Consider the following 18206-nt stretch of genomic DNA (forward strand, 5'->3'; position numbering starts at 1 on the left):
ACTCACTCTGCCTACAGGCCACAGCGTGGTTCTTTCTGCCGCGGGTCTCTCTGGGGCAGGGCTGGGGGAGGCAGGAGGCCGCAGGGTGAGGGCAGGGGCGGGCAGGGTGAGGGAGAGGGTGAGAGTGAGGGAGAGGGTGAGGGAGAGGGCAGGCCCGCAGCGGGGCAGTGCCACCCCCCGCCGCCAGCGGCCGCCCTGCAGGGGGAGCAGCGTGGAGCTGTGCGTGCCCCCACTGGCGCGCATGCGCGCCGGGTCGCGCCGGGTCCCGCCGGGCGGAGCGGGAGGGGGGCTGGTCGGCGCCGCCCCGCTGAGGTGGCGGCGGGAAGATGGAGGCGGTGGCGCTCGGCGGGTCGGTGCTGCCGGGCGCCCTCGCCCTCCTCCTCATCCTGCTGCTGCTGGCGGCCGCGCTGCGCCGCGCCGCCCCGCGGGGCCTGCCCGCCGCCCCGCCGGACGGTGAGTACCGCGGGTACGGCGGGGGTGGGGGGACCGGGGCCGGGCGGCGCGCAGCTGAGCCGAGCCGAGCCTCCGCTCCCCGCAGGCCCCAGGACGAACGGCGACGCCGCCGCCAGGCCGGAGGAGCACCGCAAGGCGAAGCTGCCGGCACGAGCCCGGCGGGACAAACCGCAGCAGCATAGCTTCGGCCACCGGCTGCTGGTCGCCGCCCTCAAGGTACCGTGTGTGCCCCGGTGCCGGTAATCCCGCCGGGCTCGGCGCCTCCTGCCCCGCCAGGGCCCCCCCCCCCCCGCTCCCCGCCTTCTCCTATTCCGCCTCCTCGTCCCTGCTGTGACCGCGCTCTCTCCACAGGGCCACAGCGGCTCCGTCTCCTGCCTGGACTTCAGCAGCAACGGCAAGTACCTGGCGTCGTGCGCTGACGACCGCACGATCCGACTGTGGAGCACCCGGGACTTCACGGCGCGCGAGCACCGCTGCCTGCGCGCCAACGTGGGGCTGGACCACGCCGAGCTTGTCCGCCTCAGCCCTGACTCACGGTAGGGCCAGGCCTCACCACGCCTCACCCACTCCCAGCCCAGGGACCGGTTGGGGCGTATAGGCACCAGGACGTCCTGTGGACAGAGCTGCCGGTCACACAGCGCAAGCCTCGGCCGGGGTCAGTGATGTGTCCTCTGGGCTGCACGGAGGCGACATCCTTCACGGGGTCTTAATGGTACCACAGATTCATGGCCTCTCATGAAAACAGCTGGCATTTTAACGTGGTTCTCAGGGTAAATATCCCAGTGCCCAGCTTGCTGTGCCTGTGGAGGGTGCTTGTTAAGGTCTTTGTCAGCAGGCCCTGCAGCAGGGTTGAGTTGCTGAGCCACTCTGGGGACTGGGGAGAGAGCTCTTGCTGGCAAGGAACGTTGGTGGAAAAGCATGCCTTGGCACTTTGTGAAGTGGCCTCTTTTAAGAGAGAGGAAGGGATCTCGTTTACAGACATGGAGTAATAAATTCTGTTCTTTTCCATTCAGCATTGCAGTTGAGCTAACACAGGGAGAGAACCTAGTGCCGTTGTAAAGCATACAGCTGTTGATCTGCCAGTGTATCCCTTTCCCCAGGTGCCACTGAATGACCTATTAGTTTACCTGTTGTCGCTAGGCTGAGCTGAGGTAGGCTGTTTCTTAACAGTTCAGAGTGTCTGTCCTTCCACAGGGCATTCATCGTTTGGCTGGCGAATGGCGAGACTATTCGTGTCTATAAAATGACTAAGAAGGATGATGGCAGCTTCACCTTCACTGCAACTTCAGGGGACTTCCCAAAGAAGCACAAGGCTCCTGTCATTAACATAGGAATTGCAGAGACAGGTATGGAAATGAGCTGCTCACTTGTTGAAGCTCAAGATCGGCTTTGATTTTCTTGAAAAGCAAGAGCTGCTGGGTTGAAAGTGTTGGAGGTTTGGGCATTCTCGAGGCCCATTTCTGCACCAGTACCTGATTCTCTGTAGTCTCTTAGGTGTCACTTTTTAGCCTTTGTTTACTGCTGAGTGAAGTGAAAGATGTCGTTTTCAGACAGATTATATTCTTGTAAGCTCAGAACTAGCTCCCCAATATGCACAGTCTCTCAATTTACATTTTCAGGGACGCTGTTGCAAAGAGGTCTGGTCTCAATATTGAGAGGATCGCTGTTCTCTGGCCCACTCGTCTCTCTTTAACCAGTCAAAAATCTCTCTAGTGAGTTAATGTGGTCTATCTTGGACTTCTGGGGTCTTCTACAACAGAGGCTGGGGGGGATGTGTTAGTGGTGAGGGCTTGATGGATTAATGCTGCAGGTATGTGACAGTGGGCAGTTGGAAGTGGGTGGATGTGAGTTCACCTCTGTAACAGGAGAGCAGAGAAAATGTTAACTGAGACCTTTGTTCAGCTGTGAAAGTGAAAACTGAAACCTGTAACAAGTAGCTGAGAGGTAAACAGGCAACTCCCTGTCCGGGCTGACATGGAAAAGGGGAAAGCATTGCAAGTGGAAACACGCAGGAGTCCAAAATGCTGACACCAGTAATCATGGTTAATAGTAGTGTGACTTGTAGTCAGCTACCTGTCACCATCTGAGACTTGAAAGCTACAGATATCTCGAGTTGTGCTTTAATCATCTGGGGAAGACCGAAACTGCTGCGTTACTCCTGTGGTGCCAGCTTAGTCCTGAGCTCTGCAAGTGGGGTCTGAAGGGTGCTGGGGTGAGAAGCATGCCTGGTCTATGAGTGCCCATTGATGGTTGCTGAAGCCAAGGGTGCATTAAGGCATAACCAGGACCCAAGTCTTCTGATACTGCTCTTTGCTTTGTCCCAGGAGATTGACACTCCTTGGATTTTGGTGCTGCATTTGGTTTTCTTTGCTGTCTGGGTTCAGGGAGAGGTTGCCCTGCTTGGGGACTGTCCTAGGCCTTTGATAAGTCTGTGGCAGCATTAGGCCTGGGACGTCTCCTGATCTTTGTCTTTTTCCTCCAGGAAAGTTTATCATGACAGCTTCCAGTGACACTACCATCCTCATATGGAGCCCAAAGGGTGAAGTCCTGGCCAGCATTAACACTAACCAGATGAACAATGCCTACGCCATGGTGTCGCCCTGCGGGAGGTGAGAGGTGTGAGGTATTCCAGGCTGCTCCTGCTGCAGAGTGGGAAGCCACAGGAGCCAACAGGAACCTTGCTCCTTCCCAGAGGATGTCATCAGTTCTGACCATCAGCAGTTAACTGTTATTTTAATGCAATTTTGGAGGGTTCCACATTTTAAAAAGGGATTCCGGCCTCCAAGAGCAGTTCCTCCAGGAGCACTGACTCTCACCTCTGTAGTCTCAGACAGTTGGTGGGTTGCCGCTGTGCCTCAGCACTGCTGTTCCTATTAATCATCTCCTGAAGAGCTGAGGAGAACAGCGTTGGCCTCAGATAACAGAGGTGGGACAACACAAGCGGTGTATGAAAAGCAAACAGCATTTCTAACTTGTTTGTTACCTTTTAAAGATTAATTATAAAATTAAAATCTTTGTTACTGGGTTTATCAGGAAAATCTTGTTCCCCACCCTGTCTCTAACTTGTGGCTGCAGGAAGACTTGCCATGCTCCAAGCTCAGTGGGTTTGGGGATCAAAAGCATTTAGGTTTTTTGCTTTGGCCTATGAGTTTCTCATTCCTAAGTTGTTCTGGTCCTTGGTGGCCTTCCTTAGCGTTCCCTTTACCAGCCTGGCTTCAGTGAAAAGTGGAAACTTCATCAGCTGACCAAAGTAAAGATTCAAACGTAGGAGTCTAGATGGCTTTGCCTTCACAGAGCCCTGTCTTAGGCGCCCCTCTGCCTGGGAGGGCTGCCCCTGGCCCCTGCCTTGCTCGGGTGGCCAGAGGAGAGCTCTGTAGGGCTGGCCCCACGGCCTGGACGGAGTAGGTGCTCTGTAACAGATGCCCTGTGTCTCTGCTTGTTTGTTCACCCAGGTTTGTGGCATCCTGTGGCTTTACCCCTGATGTGAAGGTGTGGGAGGTGTGTTTTGGCAAGAATGGAGACTTCCGGGAGGTGGCCAGGGCTTTTGAGTTGAAAGGCCACACCGCTGGCATACATTCCTTCTCCTTCTCTAATGACTCAAGGAGGTAAGTGTGTGTTACCCGCTGCCTGAAGCAGTACACCCTGGCTCGCCCTCAGGCCACATGAACTCACCCCTTCCAGTGTATGCCAGAAGCCTGCACAGGGGGGCTGCACCCCTGTGCAGTGTGGGGAACACTGCCATGCGTGCTCTCCTGGGAGCCCAGGGCGGCAAACCCCCGACTGGCTTGTGCCATCTGTGTATTCCCTCTGGATTTCCTCCTGGGGGTGACTGCCATCCGTGCTCTGCGAAAAGGACGAGGACTGTATGTGTGTACAGATCCGTACTTCCCAAAAGAGCTCTCTGTCCACAAAGGATTCCTCGTTCGCAGGTGTGGCAGGGGAAGAGGTGCTGCCCAATTTCCTTGCACTCGCCTGTGCTCTGTCTCCTGGCTGCAGGATGGCGACTGTTTCGAAGGATGGGACGTGGAAGTTCTGGGACACAGATGTGGAATATAAGAAGCAACAGGATCCATACCTGCTTCTGACGGGGAAGTGTGAGGTGGTGGAGCCTTGTCGAATCGCCCTGTCCCCTGACGCTCGTGTCGTTGCCATCTCTAGCGGCACAGACATTGTTGTGTACAACACGAGAAGAGGGGAGGAGGAGGAGCGCTTTCTCGCCGTGCACGGACAGTGTATAACAGACTTGGCTTTTGACACTAACAGCCGCTACCTGGTGTCGTGTGGGGACCGGGCCATCCGCGTCTTCCACAACACTGCTGGTCATCGGGCAGTGGTGGAGGAGATGGAGACCATGCTGAAAAAAACTGGGAACAAAGCTACCCGAGAGAGGCTGGAGCAGCAGATCTCCAGTGCCCGCAAAGCGCTGGCCGCAATCTATGGCAAGAAGCACTAATCCTTCCCCCACTGTGGCACGTCCCGGCTCTCTATGGTCACAGACAGCCGTGCTCTGCCTTTGGGGATTATTTTTTTTAATAACACTGAACAACTGGTAATAAAAGAGCATGCAGACTGCGTGCCCAGGGCCTTCTTTGCGTGCTTTCTGACTGGCGACAGAGAGCTAGGCGCTGCGTCTGCTTGGGGAAGGTGGGGGGCAGTGGAGGGGTGACGCTGTTGCGTCTTTCTCTTCCAAGGGCTTGTCCCCACCTGCTGTCTCACTGCTATCCTGTGGGAGCGATTGCTCATATGGGACCAGTGTGCTTTTCTGGGCTTAGAAAAGGGGGTTTTGGTGTGTGGTTTGTTTGGGTTTTTTTTGCAGAGGAGCTGCCCCAGCTCAATCTGCGATGCTAAACGGTTTGCTTTCTGGTGCACGGAAGCAGGCAGCGCTTTAATGCTCCTGCCTGCGGGGCTCCTTCCATCCGGGTGGGGCAGTTCAGGTCACGTACGACCGCCATGAGCACGACGCGGACTAGAGGCCCCCGGGTCGTGCTCAGCGCTGGGCGGGACTTGACCCAACATAAGATGGCGGCGCCGGCGCCGCACCACGTCCTTGTCTGCAGGAGGGCGGGGCGAGCGGCGCAGGCGCAGTACGCGCCGTCGCTCTCCGTCACCCCCCCCCTTGCGTCCTTCCTCCGGGCGTGGCGAGCGCGGTGACGCAGGACGTGCAGGGCGGGGGCGGGGCGCGCGCATGCGCGGAGAGAGGCGGCGGGTGCTGCGGAGCCGGGGCTGCCGGGGCTGCGGGCGCCATGTCGGGCCGCTCGGTGCGCGCCGAGACCCGCAGCCGCGCCAAGGATGACATCAAAAAAGTGATGGCGGCCATCGAGCGCGTCCGCAGATGGTGAGAGGCGGGGCTGCGGGGGGGTGGGGCCTGCCCGGCGTGCAGCCAATCACCGCACCACACGGGTGCCGGTGGAGGTGCTCCGGTAGCGAATATCCAATCGGCGTGCTGTGTCGGGTAGTGGGCGGGGATAGCGAGGCAGCAGCCAACTAGCTCGCTCCGTCTGCTCGGGGGTGCGGAGGGGACCGGAAGCGCCGGTGATCGGCGGGCAGCCCGACCAATCACGACGAGGATGGCGGGGTGAAGAGGCGGGCTGCAGCGGTGCTTTGGATTGGCGTTACCCCGCGCCAATCGGAGCCTTGCGGGCGGGGCTTGTTGCCAGGGTAGCCCCGGGCCCGGCTTCTCCCGGCTTCGGCTCCTGGGGGGGGGAGGGGTTCGGCGCCGTTAACGGCTGTGTCCGCGCAGGGAGAAGAAGTGGGTGACGGTAGGCGACACTTCCCTGCGGATATTCAAGTGGGTGCCGGTGGCGGACAGCAAGGAGGTGGGTACCGCGCGGGGCCGGGCCCTTCTCCTCAGGGCCGCCCCGGGCCCGGCCCGCTCCGCGACGGGGGGGGCCGGAACCGAGCCGGGAGCTGCCGCCCCCAGCCCCGGATGAGCAGCTCGTCTCAGTCGTTCTGCAGGGGAGAGGCCTGGGGCTCCCTGCTGCTTCTTCCCCTGGCCTCTGTAGCGGGGTCGGGCCTCTGCCCGGGGGTCGTGCCTCAGTGCAGCCTGGACTGTAACGTCTCCTACTGACCTCCATCTGCTGTTGCCCTGCAGCAATGCAGCCGTGCTGGTGGATCCGTACCGTTTTTCTCCCTTGCACCTGACCTCACACACTCTTGGATGATCCCCTCTCACTGCCTGTGATCCTTTTTGCCTTAATCCCTGGAGAACTTGTTTTTATTTGGTGGTACTCCTAGATAGGGGTCAATTTCCCCTTTTACTCCTCATTCTGAGGCCTTCACAGCTGAAGTTTTGCCTCTCAGTTAGAAAAGTGCCCAAAAAGGAAAGGGAAAAGGCCTGCATGAGCACACCCCTCTGGGCTGCTGGGAGAGAGAAAGGGGAGTGGCTTCTCTGGAGCAGTTTGTGTACCTCTGCAGTCTCTTGCCAGTGGTGGGCTCCTCTAACCGTGTATTTCTGCTTTTCCTTTTCTCCTCAAGAAAGAGAAATCCAAATCAAGTAGCAGCACTGCCCGAGAACCCAATGGCTTCCCAGCCGACACCTCTGCCAACTCCTCTCTTCTCCTGGAGTTCCAAGGTGAGTCTGGCTGAGCCTCCTTCAAGCTGGGGAAAGACTTCAAGGCCTTATAGAAGCTGGGATGTTGCTGGCTTATGTATGCTGCGTGTATTGGGAAGAGCAGTGTGTGTCTTCAGTGCGGGGTTGTGCTGATCCAATTCTGGACTGTCCCTGCTGAAACTGTCCATTTTTGCTGTCAGAAAGAATTTTAATTGTCTGTTTCTGGGATCTTCCTGTAGGAAGCTTCATGGGGAACTGGAGGAGTGAGGGTTCCTTTCCCACTTTGTGGTCCCTGCTGGGGAGAGGCCAGTAGCTGCCTGCAGCTGAGCCTGCTGCTTCCAGCAGTGATTTGTATGGACCTTAGGATGAAAGGGCAGAGGATCTCCTTGACCTTGCTCTTGGTACCGGAGCACCGCAGCTAGCCACAGGCCAGCCGGGCTCTGTGGTGGAGTCAAGCAAGGCTCAGGCAGTGCATGGGCTCACTGCTGGAGCAGAGCGTATGCCTGTCCCCAGTCTCTCCGCTCAGCAATTTGTGCAGCCAAGGAAAATTGGGGACTGTGTTGGCACTTCCAGTAGATGCGGTGAGAAGGTTAGCATTGCAGGTCTGCAGTTTGGGACCACTTTACCTGGAAAAGATGTGTGTCGAGATTGCCTCCCTGTCCAGAGGCAGGTGCTGAGCGTTGGTGCTGCTGTCAGATTGCAGCCCCACAAACGGAAGGGGTACAAAAGCCTGGTACACAGGCAAGAGGTCTCCTGCCCTTGAATGTCCGGGGCCCTCGCAAGCTGCAGACATACAATTTGTCGGCACAGCGCTTTGTATTACCCCTGTGCCTTCTGGTCATTCTTTCTTAATAGCCCAGGGTCACTCTCTGTCTGCTCAGACTCATTCCTGGGGCAGAAGCACCCCCTCTCCTGTGGCATGTATCTGATGCCAGCTGTGTCCCAGCGGGGAGTCCTATGCCTGGCAGCACTTAAGTTGATCAGTGATGGTGAATCCGCTGTACTTGGACTGCCTCTGACTGTGCTCTTCCTTCTCCCTAAGACCCTGGCTCTCAGTGCTGCCCTTGGCTGCCTGTGCCCCTGGGTCAAGGTGCTCTTCTTCACTAGGTGCTGTTTCTGCAGATGAGAACAGCAACCAGAGCTCCCTGTCGGATGTCTACCAGCTCAAGGTGGACAGCAGCCCCAACTCCAGCCCCAGTCCCCAGCAGAGCGAGTCCATGAGTCCTGCCCACACGTCTGACTTCCGCACAGATGACTCACAGCCACCCACCCTGGGGCAGGAGACACTGGAAGGTGGGTGCTGGGGTGCTGGGCTGGGAAGGGAGGAGGTGGATGGCTGGGCCTGGGGAATGTCCTGCCAGAGCCATTGCTTGTTTGATGGGTGACTGAAGTACTGCTGAAAGTGGACAGGGCAGCAGAGACTTGTCTTCTGGAGGTCTCTTCTTCTGGCTCAGCACTGAGCTGGGTACCCTGGTGCTCCTGGGTGGGCAGTTTCGTTAACCCTTTTGTTCTCCCCAGAGCCCTCCCTGCCTTCCTCAGAAGTTGCAGACGAGCCTCCCACTCTCACAAAGGAAGAGCCAGTGCCCCTTGAGACTCAGGTAAGGGAAGGGGCATTGAAACCATGACTAAATGCATATGGAGCCAGCTTGGCCCTTTCACCCTCGTTGCTGCCCCTTGTAGCAGAAACATCTGGAGAGATGGACTTGCTCTGCAGTCCCAAAGTGCCTTCCAGGAGCTCCTCAAACCTTCTGGCTTCCTGAGCTGTCCCCTGGTTCAGTTCAGGTGTTAAAAGTGTGAAGAAAGGATGTGGAGGTGGAGTAAAGCAGCAGTTCTAGTCAACTCCAGGGCTGAAGTGGATTCTCACTCCTGGTGCCCTGGGGCTTCCTCACAGATGGAAAGCCTGGGGTGTCCCCACAGTGTGACACGGCCTTGTCTAGGTCCACGTGGCTTGGTGGGCACACTGAGCTCCTGTCACTGCCCATGACTTCTACCTCTGGCTCTTGCAGGTAACTGAAGAGGAGGAGGACTCTGGTGCGCCGCCTCTGAAGAGATTTTGTGCCGATCAGAACTCTGTGTGCCACACGGCCTCGGAGAGCTAGCCTGCCCATCCCTGGGGAAAGCGCCTTCGCCAGCCCCTCGCAGAGCCGCCCGCCCTCCCCTGGGGGACGGGGAGCTTCCCTCCAGCCCGCCCCTTCCCCAGGGACGGGTGCTCCCACCACTCGCCATCCAACTGCCCTGCCCTGCTCTCCGGGGCAGGAGCCTCCCGCCAGCCCTGGCCGAGACAGCCTGCGCTCCCCGGGGCGGATGGGGCTGCCACCAGAACCTGCAAATTTTGCCTCTATTTATTGGCTCCCTCTCTCCCTGCTGACCTGTTCTGTAGCATGGGGGTCTCTGGCGGGCGGGCCGGCCGTCTGCCTGCGCGGGGGGAGTTGTCTGCGGGACTCCCTGCTCTCCCTGGTGCCCGGGGCACTGGCAGAAGCCGTTTGCCTGCTTCGGGCCTGCCTGCCCGCCCTCCCGGGAGAGCCGCCTTCCACCTGCGAAGTGATCTGTCCGCTCCCTCCCTTGAGAGCGCCGGCAGGAGGTGGGAGGCGGGAAGAGGCCGAGTCCTGCCCAGCCGCGGCAGGGATCCGCTGGGACGCTGTGCAATAAGCTGCTAGTTCAAGCCATTGGTGTTGGGAGAGCCGGGAGCGCCCTCCCCGTGGAGGGCAGGTGCCACCGGCCTGCCCCTGCTCTGCCGCCGGGTGCTGGCGAAGCCCCCCCGGGGCAGACCCCCATCCCGGCAGGGTCTGCAGCCTGCTCCCCTCGCGGCTGCCCTGGCCCCCCGAGAGCCGCGGGAACTCCTGCGCCCGGCCGAGGTACCCCCCAGTCCCCGGGATGGGGAAGGATGCGGCAGGGTGCCGGCTTCCCCCCCCCCCCCCCCCCCCGTTCCCCCTCCCAGGCAGACACCCCCCCCCGCGCCCCCAGCCCCGTGCTCCTGCCGCCAGCCCCCGGCCTCCCCCGTCGCCACTGCATGTCCCGCCGAGTCTGTGATCGAGCCTGGCGAAGCCGAAGGCGCGGCCGCGCGCGGAAGTGGAAAGTTATTTTAGCACTGAATAGAATATTTTTAAAATTAAAACTATTTGAAATACAGCGCCCGGTGTCTGCGGGGCGGGGCCGGGCCGCTGGCGGGAGGTTCGCGGCGGGCGGGAGCGGCGGGAAGAGCCGCGCGGCGCCGGGACCCCCCGCTCCCCCGGCCCTGCGCCCGCGTCCCCCCTGGGAAGGCAGGGCCGGGCCCGGGCCCGTTCTCCACAACCGGGCCCGCCGTCCCCTCGGCCGGTGCCCAGCGCTGTCCGGGAACGGGCGCGGGGGGGGAGGCGGAGCGCGGCACCGAGCCCCGGGCGCAGCCGAGCCGGCGGCGGGGCCGCTGCCGGGGCCGGTTGCCGGCGGCGGGACCAGCCCGGCGCGGGTAGAGGAGCCTGGGACAGCCCCGCCGCCATTTGCGACGGCCCTGTCGAGCGGGGCACCCCCCGGCCCGGCCGCGCAGTTCTCGGGCGGGCGCCTGCTCCGCTCTGCAGCCCTGCGGGGGGGGTCGGGCAGCCGGTCCCCGCCCGCCCCGGGGGGGGCTCTGCCTGCGGCGCGGCGTCTCGCCGGGCTCCTCGGCTCTGCCGGCCGCGGGCGGGGGGGCCCAGGGCGGCGGCGTCCCCGCGATGGGGAGTCGGTCGGAACTGCTCCCGCAAACGGCCCGCGGCTGCCTGCCCGAGATATCTGGGGTATGGCTTGTACGTAGCTTCAGGGTAGCTGTTAGAGCCCGATATGCAAAAGAGCCCAATAAATCAGCTTACTTAACATGACGTCTGTGGGTGTCTTTGCAATAGCCTGTCTTTGATTTGCTTGTGTGTTGCAAGTAATGATTTTTATTTTCCAGTTTATTAAATCTAGCGTGTAAGCCTAAGCCAAAGGCCTATGGTTTCTTTTGTCACGCTGCTGTGTATAATCAATCGTGAGGTGTTTTTAATAATTTATCATTTCAGGAGCAGGATGGCCAGGCAAGAAGGGCAGCTGCTGGTTAACTTGAAAACGAACGATGTGGCGGTAGATATTGGGAAAATAGTTTTAGGAGAGAGATCCAGAAAGAAGACCTCTCACAATCAGAAAAGGCAACAAAAGCTTTCTATAGCCAAATGTCACTTTGCACACCTGCTGTGGCTTTGTCGTTGTTAAAGGCTGTTCTAAAGGAGCAGGGGTGCAAGGCTTTGCTTGTTTTAAGGCACGTTGTCCCGCTTCATTGTGAAATCCTTCCCCTAAAAAAGCTATGTCCTGCATTTTGTTCCATCACCCCACAAGACATGTCAGAGAGAGTCCTAAAGAGTTTATTCTCACCACAGATTTGAATAAGAGTTTTTCACTCTTAAGGTGAAACTAACCCTCCTTTCCTACAGGTTCCCTGTAACACAGATTTCCCTTGAGTGTGTATCCATGGCAGTGACCACATGAGCAAGGCATATACTAGTCGAAGGGGACCTCCTGGACCAGCGGAACCCCAGCATGCCAGGCGGCTCTGGCCTTGTGTGAAACCTCTCCTGTGGCCCTGGTCTGCACTTAGAGCTGGAATGTCTGGTCTCTTCAAAGGACACAGTCACACAAACGACAGAGAGGCTGATGTTGATAGGAGGGGAACTTTATTTTGATGTTGATAGGAGGGGAACAACAGCAAGGGCTTTTGGAGATGTGCATCTACTGAAGTGACTCATGGTACACGTAGGTGGTTCCTGTAGCATGCTGGTGTGCTGAACTGGCATGTCAGGTGTCTTTCACCTGTGCACCAGGGTCCCAACAAACTCATCCCACATGGGGTGTAGATCTAGCCTTTGAACTGTAAAGCCATCTATGCTATGAGCCCTCCCTCTTCTATAGCAAATCAAGATCCTGTTGGTTTGACAGAATACTGCCATTCTTAACTATGTAGGCAGCATTTTCTTGAGTAGGATTGAGAGGGGACGTTTTAAATTGATCATTTTACTTACTTTTTAGTGCTGGGTTTTAAAAGTTCATATGGAAGGATTTTGATGGTTATAACATACTTCTTTCTTCCCCCAAGATCTTTCAGATCTGGCTGATAAATTTGAGAATGAGCTCAGCTTGGCAAATGGTCCTCCTCTTATCAAGCCAGTTTATTCAAAAGCTGGTCTCCAGTGTGCATCTGAACTCCAAGAATGCCTCTACCCAGGTAAGCCATTTTTTTCTGGATATTTTTTTGAATTTAAGATTGTATTTGACAGAACTTCTAGGAAGGTAACGTGATATAAATACAATATTTTAGGCAAACAACTGTTAGGATATTTAAAAGATGCAGTTGCTCCAAGAATGTTGATTTCTCTGATTTTTCGGGTGTTTTGATCTCTTCTCCTGTTTTTGTCACCATGTATAATCCCTAATGCACACAACTGCTGAGAATATACCTAGTGTCCCAGGGGTTTGAGCACTGTCTTCCCTCTGTTATGCTCAAAAGTCTTGTTATGGACAAAAAAGAGAGACAATAATTTATTTCTAGCATAACTGAAATCTAAGTAGTCTAATCAAAGAATTATCATTAGTCAAGGTCTAGTTATTACAGATAAAGAAACAAAAGGACAATAAATGAATACCACTGTGAAAAAAGTAATAATAATAATAATAATAAAGTTACCTGCACATTTCCTAGTATCCATCACTGTTCCTGGCATTACACTCAGCCTTCCACCGTCACTCAGGATCCTGCTGTTGATGGCTCCAGTCTACTAGGAGTTGTTAGGGTGAGTTGTCAGCATCCTCAGTTCTTTCATCAAGAATACGTAGTTGATGCTGATGATTTCTGTCTCCTGCTTCTGGATCCACTTGGGTCACATGCTGTTGGTTTGCTAATGCAGTTTTATACCTTGTTCTTCACTGGTCTGCAAGTTCACTGCTTCATTGGAGTTTAGTGAACATGGCGTGTTTCGCAGAAGTTAGATGCTTGTTCTCTTAAAACCAGTTTTGCTCAGCTCTGGAGCTGCATTTCTTTATCTGACCATCTGAGAGCTGTTTCTGGCCTTGGGATCTCCTGTGCTCTGTCTCACTGCCCCACACCTGAATTCAGCCCTGCATCCTGTATCCCACATCTCAAGACCTCAGCTGTCCTACCAGACCAGTATTTCTGCACTCTGCATCATCTTGTTATAGGCAGAAGGATTTCATCCTGTGCAGAAGAGCTGTATAAATTGATGGTTGTTATCCACAGCCACCTGGTTATCAGAAAAAATGCTATTACAGGCAAACAAGTAAAAACAAAGCTCCAAACAGGTCAACAAAAATTCAGACAAAGCAACCAGACAAGCCTGAGGCCTTGCAAACTCAGTACACTCCCTATGGCTTGGTACTAGCAGTGCTGTATTGCTGGTCTGCAGGCTAAGCGCCAAGTATTTGGGTGTCAGGTGTCTGATCAGCTTAGACATTTATCTCACCCAATAAGTTAATTCTGCTGCCCTACTCACTGCTACAGGGGAACTTCAGGCTGGGACACACAAGGGAAAGTAAATCTTAGCCCTTACCATGCAGGGGTGGAGAACTTTGTTGTGCTTTTATTTTTTAGGTGAAGACTGATTATTTCAGAAACACTTCAGCTATAAAAGCAGCAGTGGTTGCTGAGCAACAGATACTCCCACATACCAAGCCCTGAAAGACAAGGGAATAGAAGTAGCCCAGGGCAATGTAAATCCTATAATGTTCCTGCAGAGCAAGGTTGTGGGTTTAGGTCAAGCTCTGAGACACATGGGAGAGACGTGGCGTTCCAGGTTCTTGTGCAGTGTCAGAACCACTCCAATCAGTAGCAAACAGATACTTTCTCATTAAACATAGTCCGTGGATTTTTTTTTTTTTTCAAATTCTGACCTATGGATGTATGTATTAATTGCTAATTTTTCTAATTAATTTTTGTAATTTTGCTATCTTTTCACATCTGTTTTCAGGATTACTCTCAGCTGATTGATTTCCTCACTGGTTAATAGTGTTTTGGTACAAGGATATTCATTTGTTTCTTGATGAGAATGTGTTTTTTAAATGGAAGGCTGTGACACAGTCAGTGTAAATGTATGCTTGCCCTTGAGGTTTGTCTGTGTGTTATCAATGTGCATAGCTGTAATTTTAACCTGTAAAGTTAAGAGATGATTTGTGTTAGTATTTTTTAAAATCACTGTTACTTGTTATTTTGGAGGAGCACCAGGTTTAGCGTTGGGATGAGAAGTATCTTCATGTATTCCCCTCTGTTTAATAGGAATGTGTATCTATACATCAGGAGACTGATGATGCTCCTAGGTGCCTTTTTCCTTGTTATATGCATTGTGTTTAACCAGTCAGGAGCGTAGGAGATGCTGCAAGTGGGCTGCTTCATCTGGTTCCAGCACTGGTCTCTCACTGTGGCAGCAATATCAGAGGTCAGAGGAATACCTACCTAAATAATGAGAAGGGAGATAGAAAGGAGGCAGATCCCTCCAAAGAGACTTTTTCTTATTCCATTTAGAAGTCAGGCATGCCTGAAGCATGGAGTTTATATCTCTTTTATTCATTTAAAAAATCCTTACAGATTTACCACCAGGTATGGGAATTCCCACATGGGAATGCTGAAGTTTTTACTCACACTAAATCATTTACTTTGATGACCTCATGGTATAATATATTCCTCCAGTAACTGGACTGCTGAGTAAATTATTTGCTGTATTTTGTTTTTCTCATTTTTTCTTTTTTCTAGTGGATTCTAGTGAAATCAAATGGAAGCCAGAAACCATCTGCACCAACCTATTCTCAGAGTATCCTGGATTAGAGGATTTACTGAAAAAACAATCCATCCACTTAACAAGGGGGTACTGATATTTTCAGGGAGTTGGGCTGTTGACATTGGATTGCAGAGAAAACAGGATGTTGTGTGTGATGCTCTCTTAGTAGCTGAAAATGTGTAGCCAGTATTGTATACTGTAGTCAAGGACGCCCCTTCTGCTGAGTCTGAAAACTCAAGAGAAACTGCTTATGCATTAAAGCAGAAACTAGTCAATGATGGGGGCTATGCTTCAAAAGTATGTGTGATTCCCCAAATACTGCACCTGAATGGCACAGAGAACCAGATGGAAGTTGCAGAGGATGACATTTTCCAGCAAGAGAACCAAAAAAACCCCATGTGGTTATGGCAGCTTGTACCCAGAGAATTACACCCTCACCTCCAGGGACATCCCCTCATTCCTGCGTGCACTTGTGATTGTTGTGCTGTGCTTTAAGTTCTACTTAAGTGACCATCTTGGCTGTGAGTTTTTCAACCTTCTCACTCTCAAGCAGTATGAGCTGCTCTCCAAGAACCTGCACAAAGCCAAGGACCAATGTGTCCTTGGTGTTCCTGGAACAGGGAAAACAATCGTGGCTTTGAAGATCATTGAGAGAATAAGAAACATTTTTCACCGTTCCACAAAAGAGATACTCTACATTTGTGAAAATCAAGCCTTGAAGAAGTTTGTGGGGTAAGCAGTAATGTGTATTTCCTCTTTTTTCTTTCATTCCATCTTCTGTACATACAGCACAAGCCCTGCTGATTTTATATCTGTTTGCCAAATATATAACTTTGGCTGACACAAACACACAATAATCATCCCAATAAAGCTGTTAATATTGAAAGTATTATTGAGCCGAGCTCTGGCCCAGATCCAGCGTTCACTGACTGCAGGGAGAATCCCATGTTCAGTGATTGCTGGATGGTGTTAGACCTTCAAAAGACGATGGCCTTAGTTTCACAGGCTATCACAGCTGATGCTGACACCAAAACTACTCACCTGCCTTTCTCTGTCTCCACACTGACTGTGCTGGGCCTGATGCAAGCTCTTGTGCAGCTGTGTTAGGAGCTGGCTCCTGGACCTGGGCCATCTAGGCAAGGAGAACAGAAACTGCTCCCCTTTTGGTAGAGGATTTCAGGCAGAGCAGTTCCCCAGTCCTGTTCTCGCTGTGTTTCCACTTGTGTCAGCACGGAGAGGTCAGCAAGGCCACCACACTGGACAAGGCACCTTGCATCAGGGAGTCGCAGCCCAGCTCAGGCCCAGCAGTGCCCAAACACCAGGTCCTGACCTTGGCAGGCAGAAGTGCTGCCAGTCACTGCTCATCCTGTGGACAAAAGGGTACCCATCCTTCCCACGGGAGCTTGGGCACCACGCTGCCTTCCCTGGGCTGGGGAGAGCAAGGCAGAGGGACGCCCATGGGGAGCCTTGCCATGGGGTCCCCGTGGAGGAAGGGTGGGCCTGAGCCTCCTCCTAGGGTAGAGCCAAGGCCAGCGCACAGCCAATCCACTTGAATAAATGTTTCCACCAGGAAAATGGTAGAGCATGCTGCAGCTGAGATAGGAAGCTTTGCATTTTTAGACAGCGAGCAGCAATAGCCCTCTAAGCAAGAACTCACTGAGAAATGGAGGCAGTCAATATGGATTTGTCTGCTTGCACCTTCTTTTTGTTTACCATATGGTTTTGGGGGGTTTTGGTTTCTTTTTTTTTTTTTTTTTAGAAATGACATCTGCCAGTCTGTGACACATGTTGCCATCTTAAATGGTGACTTCCCAGAAGTGAAACACATTGTAGTTGATGAAGCTCAGAATTTTCGTCCTGAAGAAAACTGGCACCAATGTGCCCAGGAGCTAGTCAAGAAAAAAAGTGGCATTTTCTGGGTCTTCCTGGATTTCTTCCAGTCTACTCACCCATACAGTTGTGGTCTTAAGTTTTCAGAACTATGTCCTCAGGAATGGTTGACCAAAGTGGTCTGTAATGCCAAGCAAATATACAATGTCATGTTTAATCTCATGGAGGAAATCCTCCAAGAACGTAACACAAATATGCCCTATGAGGTGCTGGAAGAGTTGTTTAAACAGGCTGAATGTGCCCATTCTTTGTCAGGTGACTACATAATTAAAAATAATATGGGAACATTTGAAATGGCAGAGTACGTGACCAGGCAGTGCAACAGCTACATCCAGCAAGGCTATCCCATCAAAGAATCCGCAATCCTGTGCAGTACACAGCATGCAGCCTGGGTGTTCAGTCAGATACTGGAACCTGAGCTAAAAAGACAAATAAGGAAATGCAGGGTGAGGTTGGTCTTGGGGCTAGCGGAGAATGTTTTAGAAGATATTGTTCTTGACAGCATCTGACACTTCTCAGGCCTAGAAAGGAGAATTGTGTTTGGCATCCACCCTGTCTGTGCACAAAAGGAGATATCTCTCAATCTTTTGCTCTGTGTGGCATCCAGAACCCGCACCAAACTCCATTTGCTGCATCACAGAGAAAAGACCTTCTTAAGAGAGACATCTTTAGATGATGGTTTACTCTTGCCTGGGCCTGTGGACACTAGAATGCTTTGCTCATTTTTTGTTCAGTGATATTATAGGGCAGCCTTAAGATTTTTTTTTAATGCCCTTTCTGTAGTCTATGCCAAAAAAAAAAAAAAGTAGGCAGTTTCATATATATATATTTCATCATGTGTACACCTGTAGGATGTCATAAAATTGATTTTAATTAAAGGAAATCACCACCTGGAGAGAACAAATTGCTGAAAATGGCAATTGCAGAAGGAAGTCAACAATTACAAACTACTTGGATAAATCATAGAACAGTTTGGACACTTGTACTTTCAATTCCTCTGCTCTTTAAGCTGATGGCATATTCTGAGTTGTTTCAGCACTACCAGAGTGGAACCACTGGTAGGAAACACAACAGGGGCCATTCTTGTTTACATCCCTGCTGGTGCTGGTGCAAATGGTCAAAACACTGATTTTTTTCAATGGTGGGGAGATTTTTGTGAATTTTCAAACAAATTGTCTTTTTTCTCATCCAAAAAGGTAGAGCCACAGCTTGCTTTTGGGAGTGGTGGTGACTGTCTTCACCTCTGCTGTATATGGGGCTGTGGTTTTGTGGACACATTGAATCATCTTCAGTGCAGGTTTCTGCCCATGGAGGCAGTTCTGTCCCCAGGAGTACAGTCCGAAACCTCTCGTAAGCAAGCTCAGGTGTGCAACAGTGTAGTGAGTTGGAAACTTGGGGTTTTTTTGGCAAATTAGTCTTTAGCTTAGTTAAGCTCCACCTTGACATGCAGCCGCCAAAGTGCAAGTGCTGGCATGAGGGGTAGCAAGAATGTGCTCCTGGAGAAGGAGGCAGCACAGGATCACAGTAAGCTTGAGGTTGGAATTGAC

General features: G+C 53.3%; 3 protein-coding genes across 11 annotated transcripts; all 3 read left to right on the forward strand.

Annotated features, from left to right (window-relative positions):
- Window positions 1–277: 277 nt before the first annotated feature.
- TBL2 (transducin beta like 2) lies at window positions 278–5041 on the forward strand. 8 transcript variants are annotated; one of them, XM_049803213.1, is made up of 8 exons: window positions 278–453; window positions 539–669; window positions 805–989; window positions 1467–1508; window positions 1648–1799; window positions 2936–3062; window positions 3906–4058; window positions 4450–5041. In XM_049803213.1, the coding sequence occupies exons 1-8, from the start codon at window positions 327–329 to the stop codon at window positions 4904–4906; spliced, it is 1374 nt and encodes a 457-aa protein (XP_049659170.1). In that variant the 5' UTR covers window positions 278–326; the 3' UTR covers window positions 4907–5041. The 8 variants fall into 8 exon arrangements, with proteins under 8 accessions (XP_049659170.1, XP_049659163.1, XP_049659167.1 ...); XM_049803206.1 differs by lacking the exon at window positions 1467–1508 and having other exon boundaries at window positions 279–453; XM_049803210.1 differs by lacking the exons at window positions 278–453; window positions 539–669; window positions 805–989 and adding an exon at window positions 990–1223 and having other exon boundaries at window positions 1467–1553.
- A 573-nt stretch (window positions 5042–5614) lies between these two features.
- Window positions 5615–9933, forward strand: BCL7B (BAF chromatin remodeling complex subunit BCL7B). 2 transcript variants are annotated; one of them, XM_049803448.1, is made up of 6 exons: window positions 5615–5788; window positions 6194–6269; window positions 6928–7024; window positions 8111–8296; window positions 8522–8601; window positions 9010–9933. In XM_049803448.1, the coding sequence occupies exons 1-6, from the start codon at window positions 5697–5699 to the stop codon at window positions 9100–9102; spliced, it is 624 nt and encodes a 207-aa protein (XP_049659405.1). In that variant the 5' UTR covers window positions 5615–5696; the 3' UTR covers window positions 9103–9933. The 2 variants fall into 2 exon arrangements, with proteins under 2 accessions (XP_049659405.1, XP_049659406.1); XM_049803449.1 differs by having other exon boundaries at window positions 8126–8296.
- A 2143-nt stretch (window positions 9934–12076) lies between these two features.
- LOC126039375 (schlafen family member 11-like) lies at window positions 12077–17396 on the forward strand (the record flags this gene model as incomplete). The annotated part of the gene is given in 5 exon segments (XM_049802453.1): window positions 12077–12209; window positions 14745–14834; window positions 14837–15143; window positions 15181–15501; window positions 16529–17396. Coding segments are annotated over 5 exon segments (1719 nt in total), but the record flags the coding sequence as incomplete, so codon positions are not given.
- Between the last annotated feature and the right edge of the window lie 810 nt (window positions 17397–18206).

This window comes from Accipiter gentilis, chromosome 6, assembly GCF_929443795.1.
Source record: "Accipiter gentilis chromosome 6, bAccGen1.1, whole genome shotgun sequence".
Taxonomy (NCBI): Eukaryota; Metazoa; Chordata; class Aves; order Accipitriformes; family Accipitridae; genus Astur; species Astur gentilis.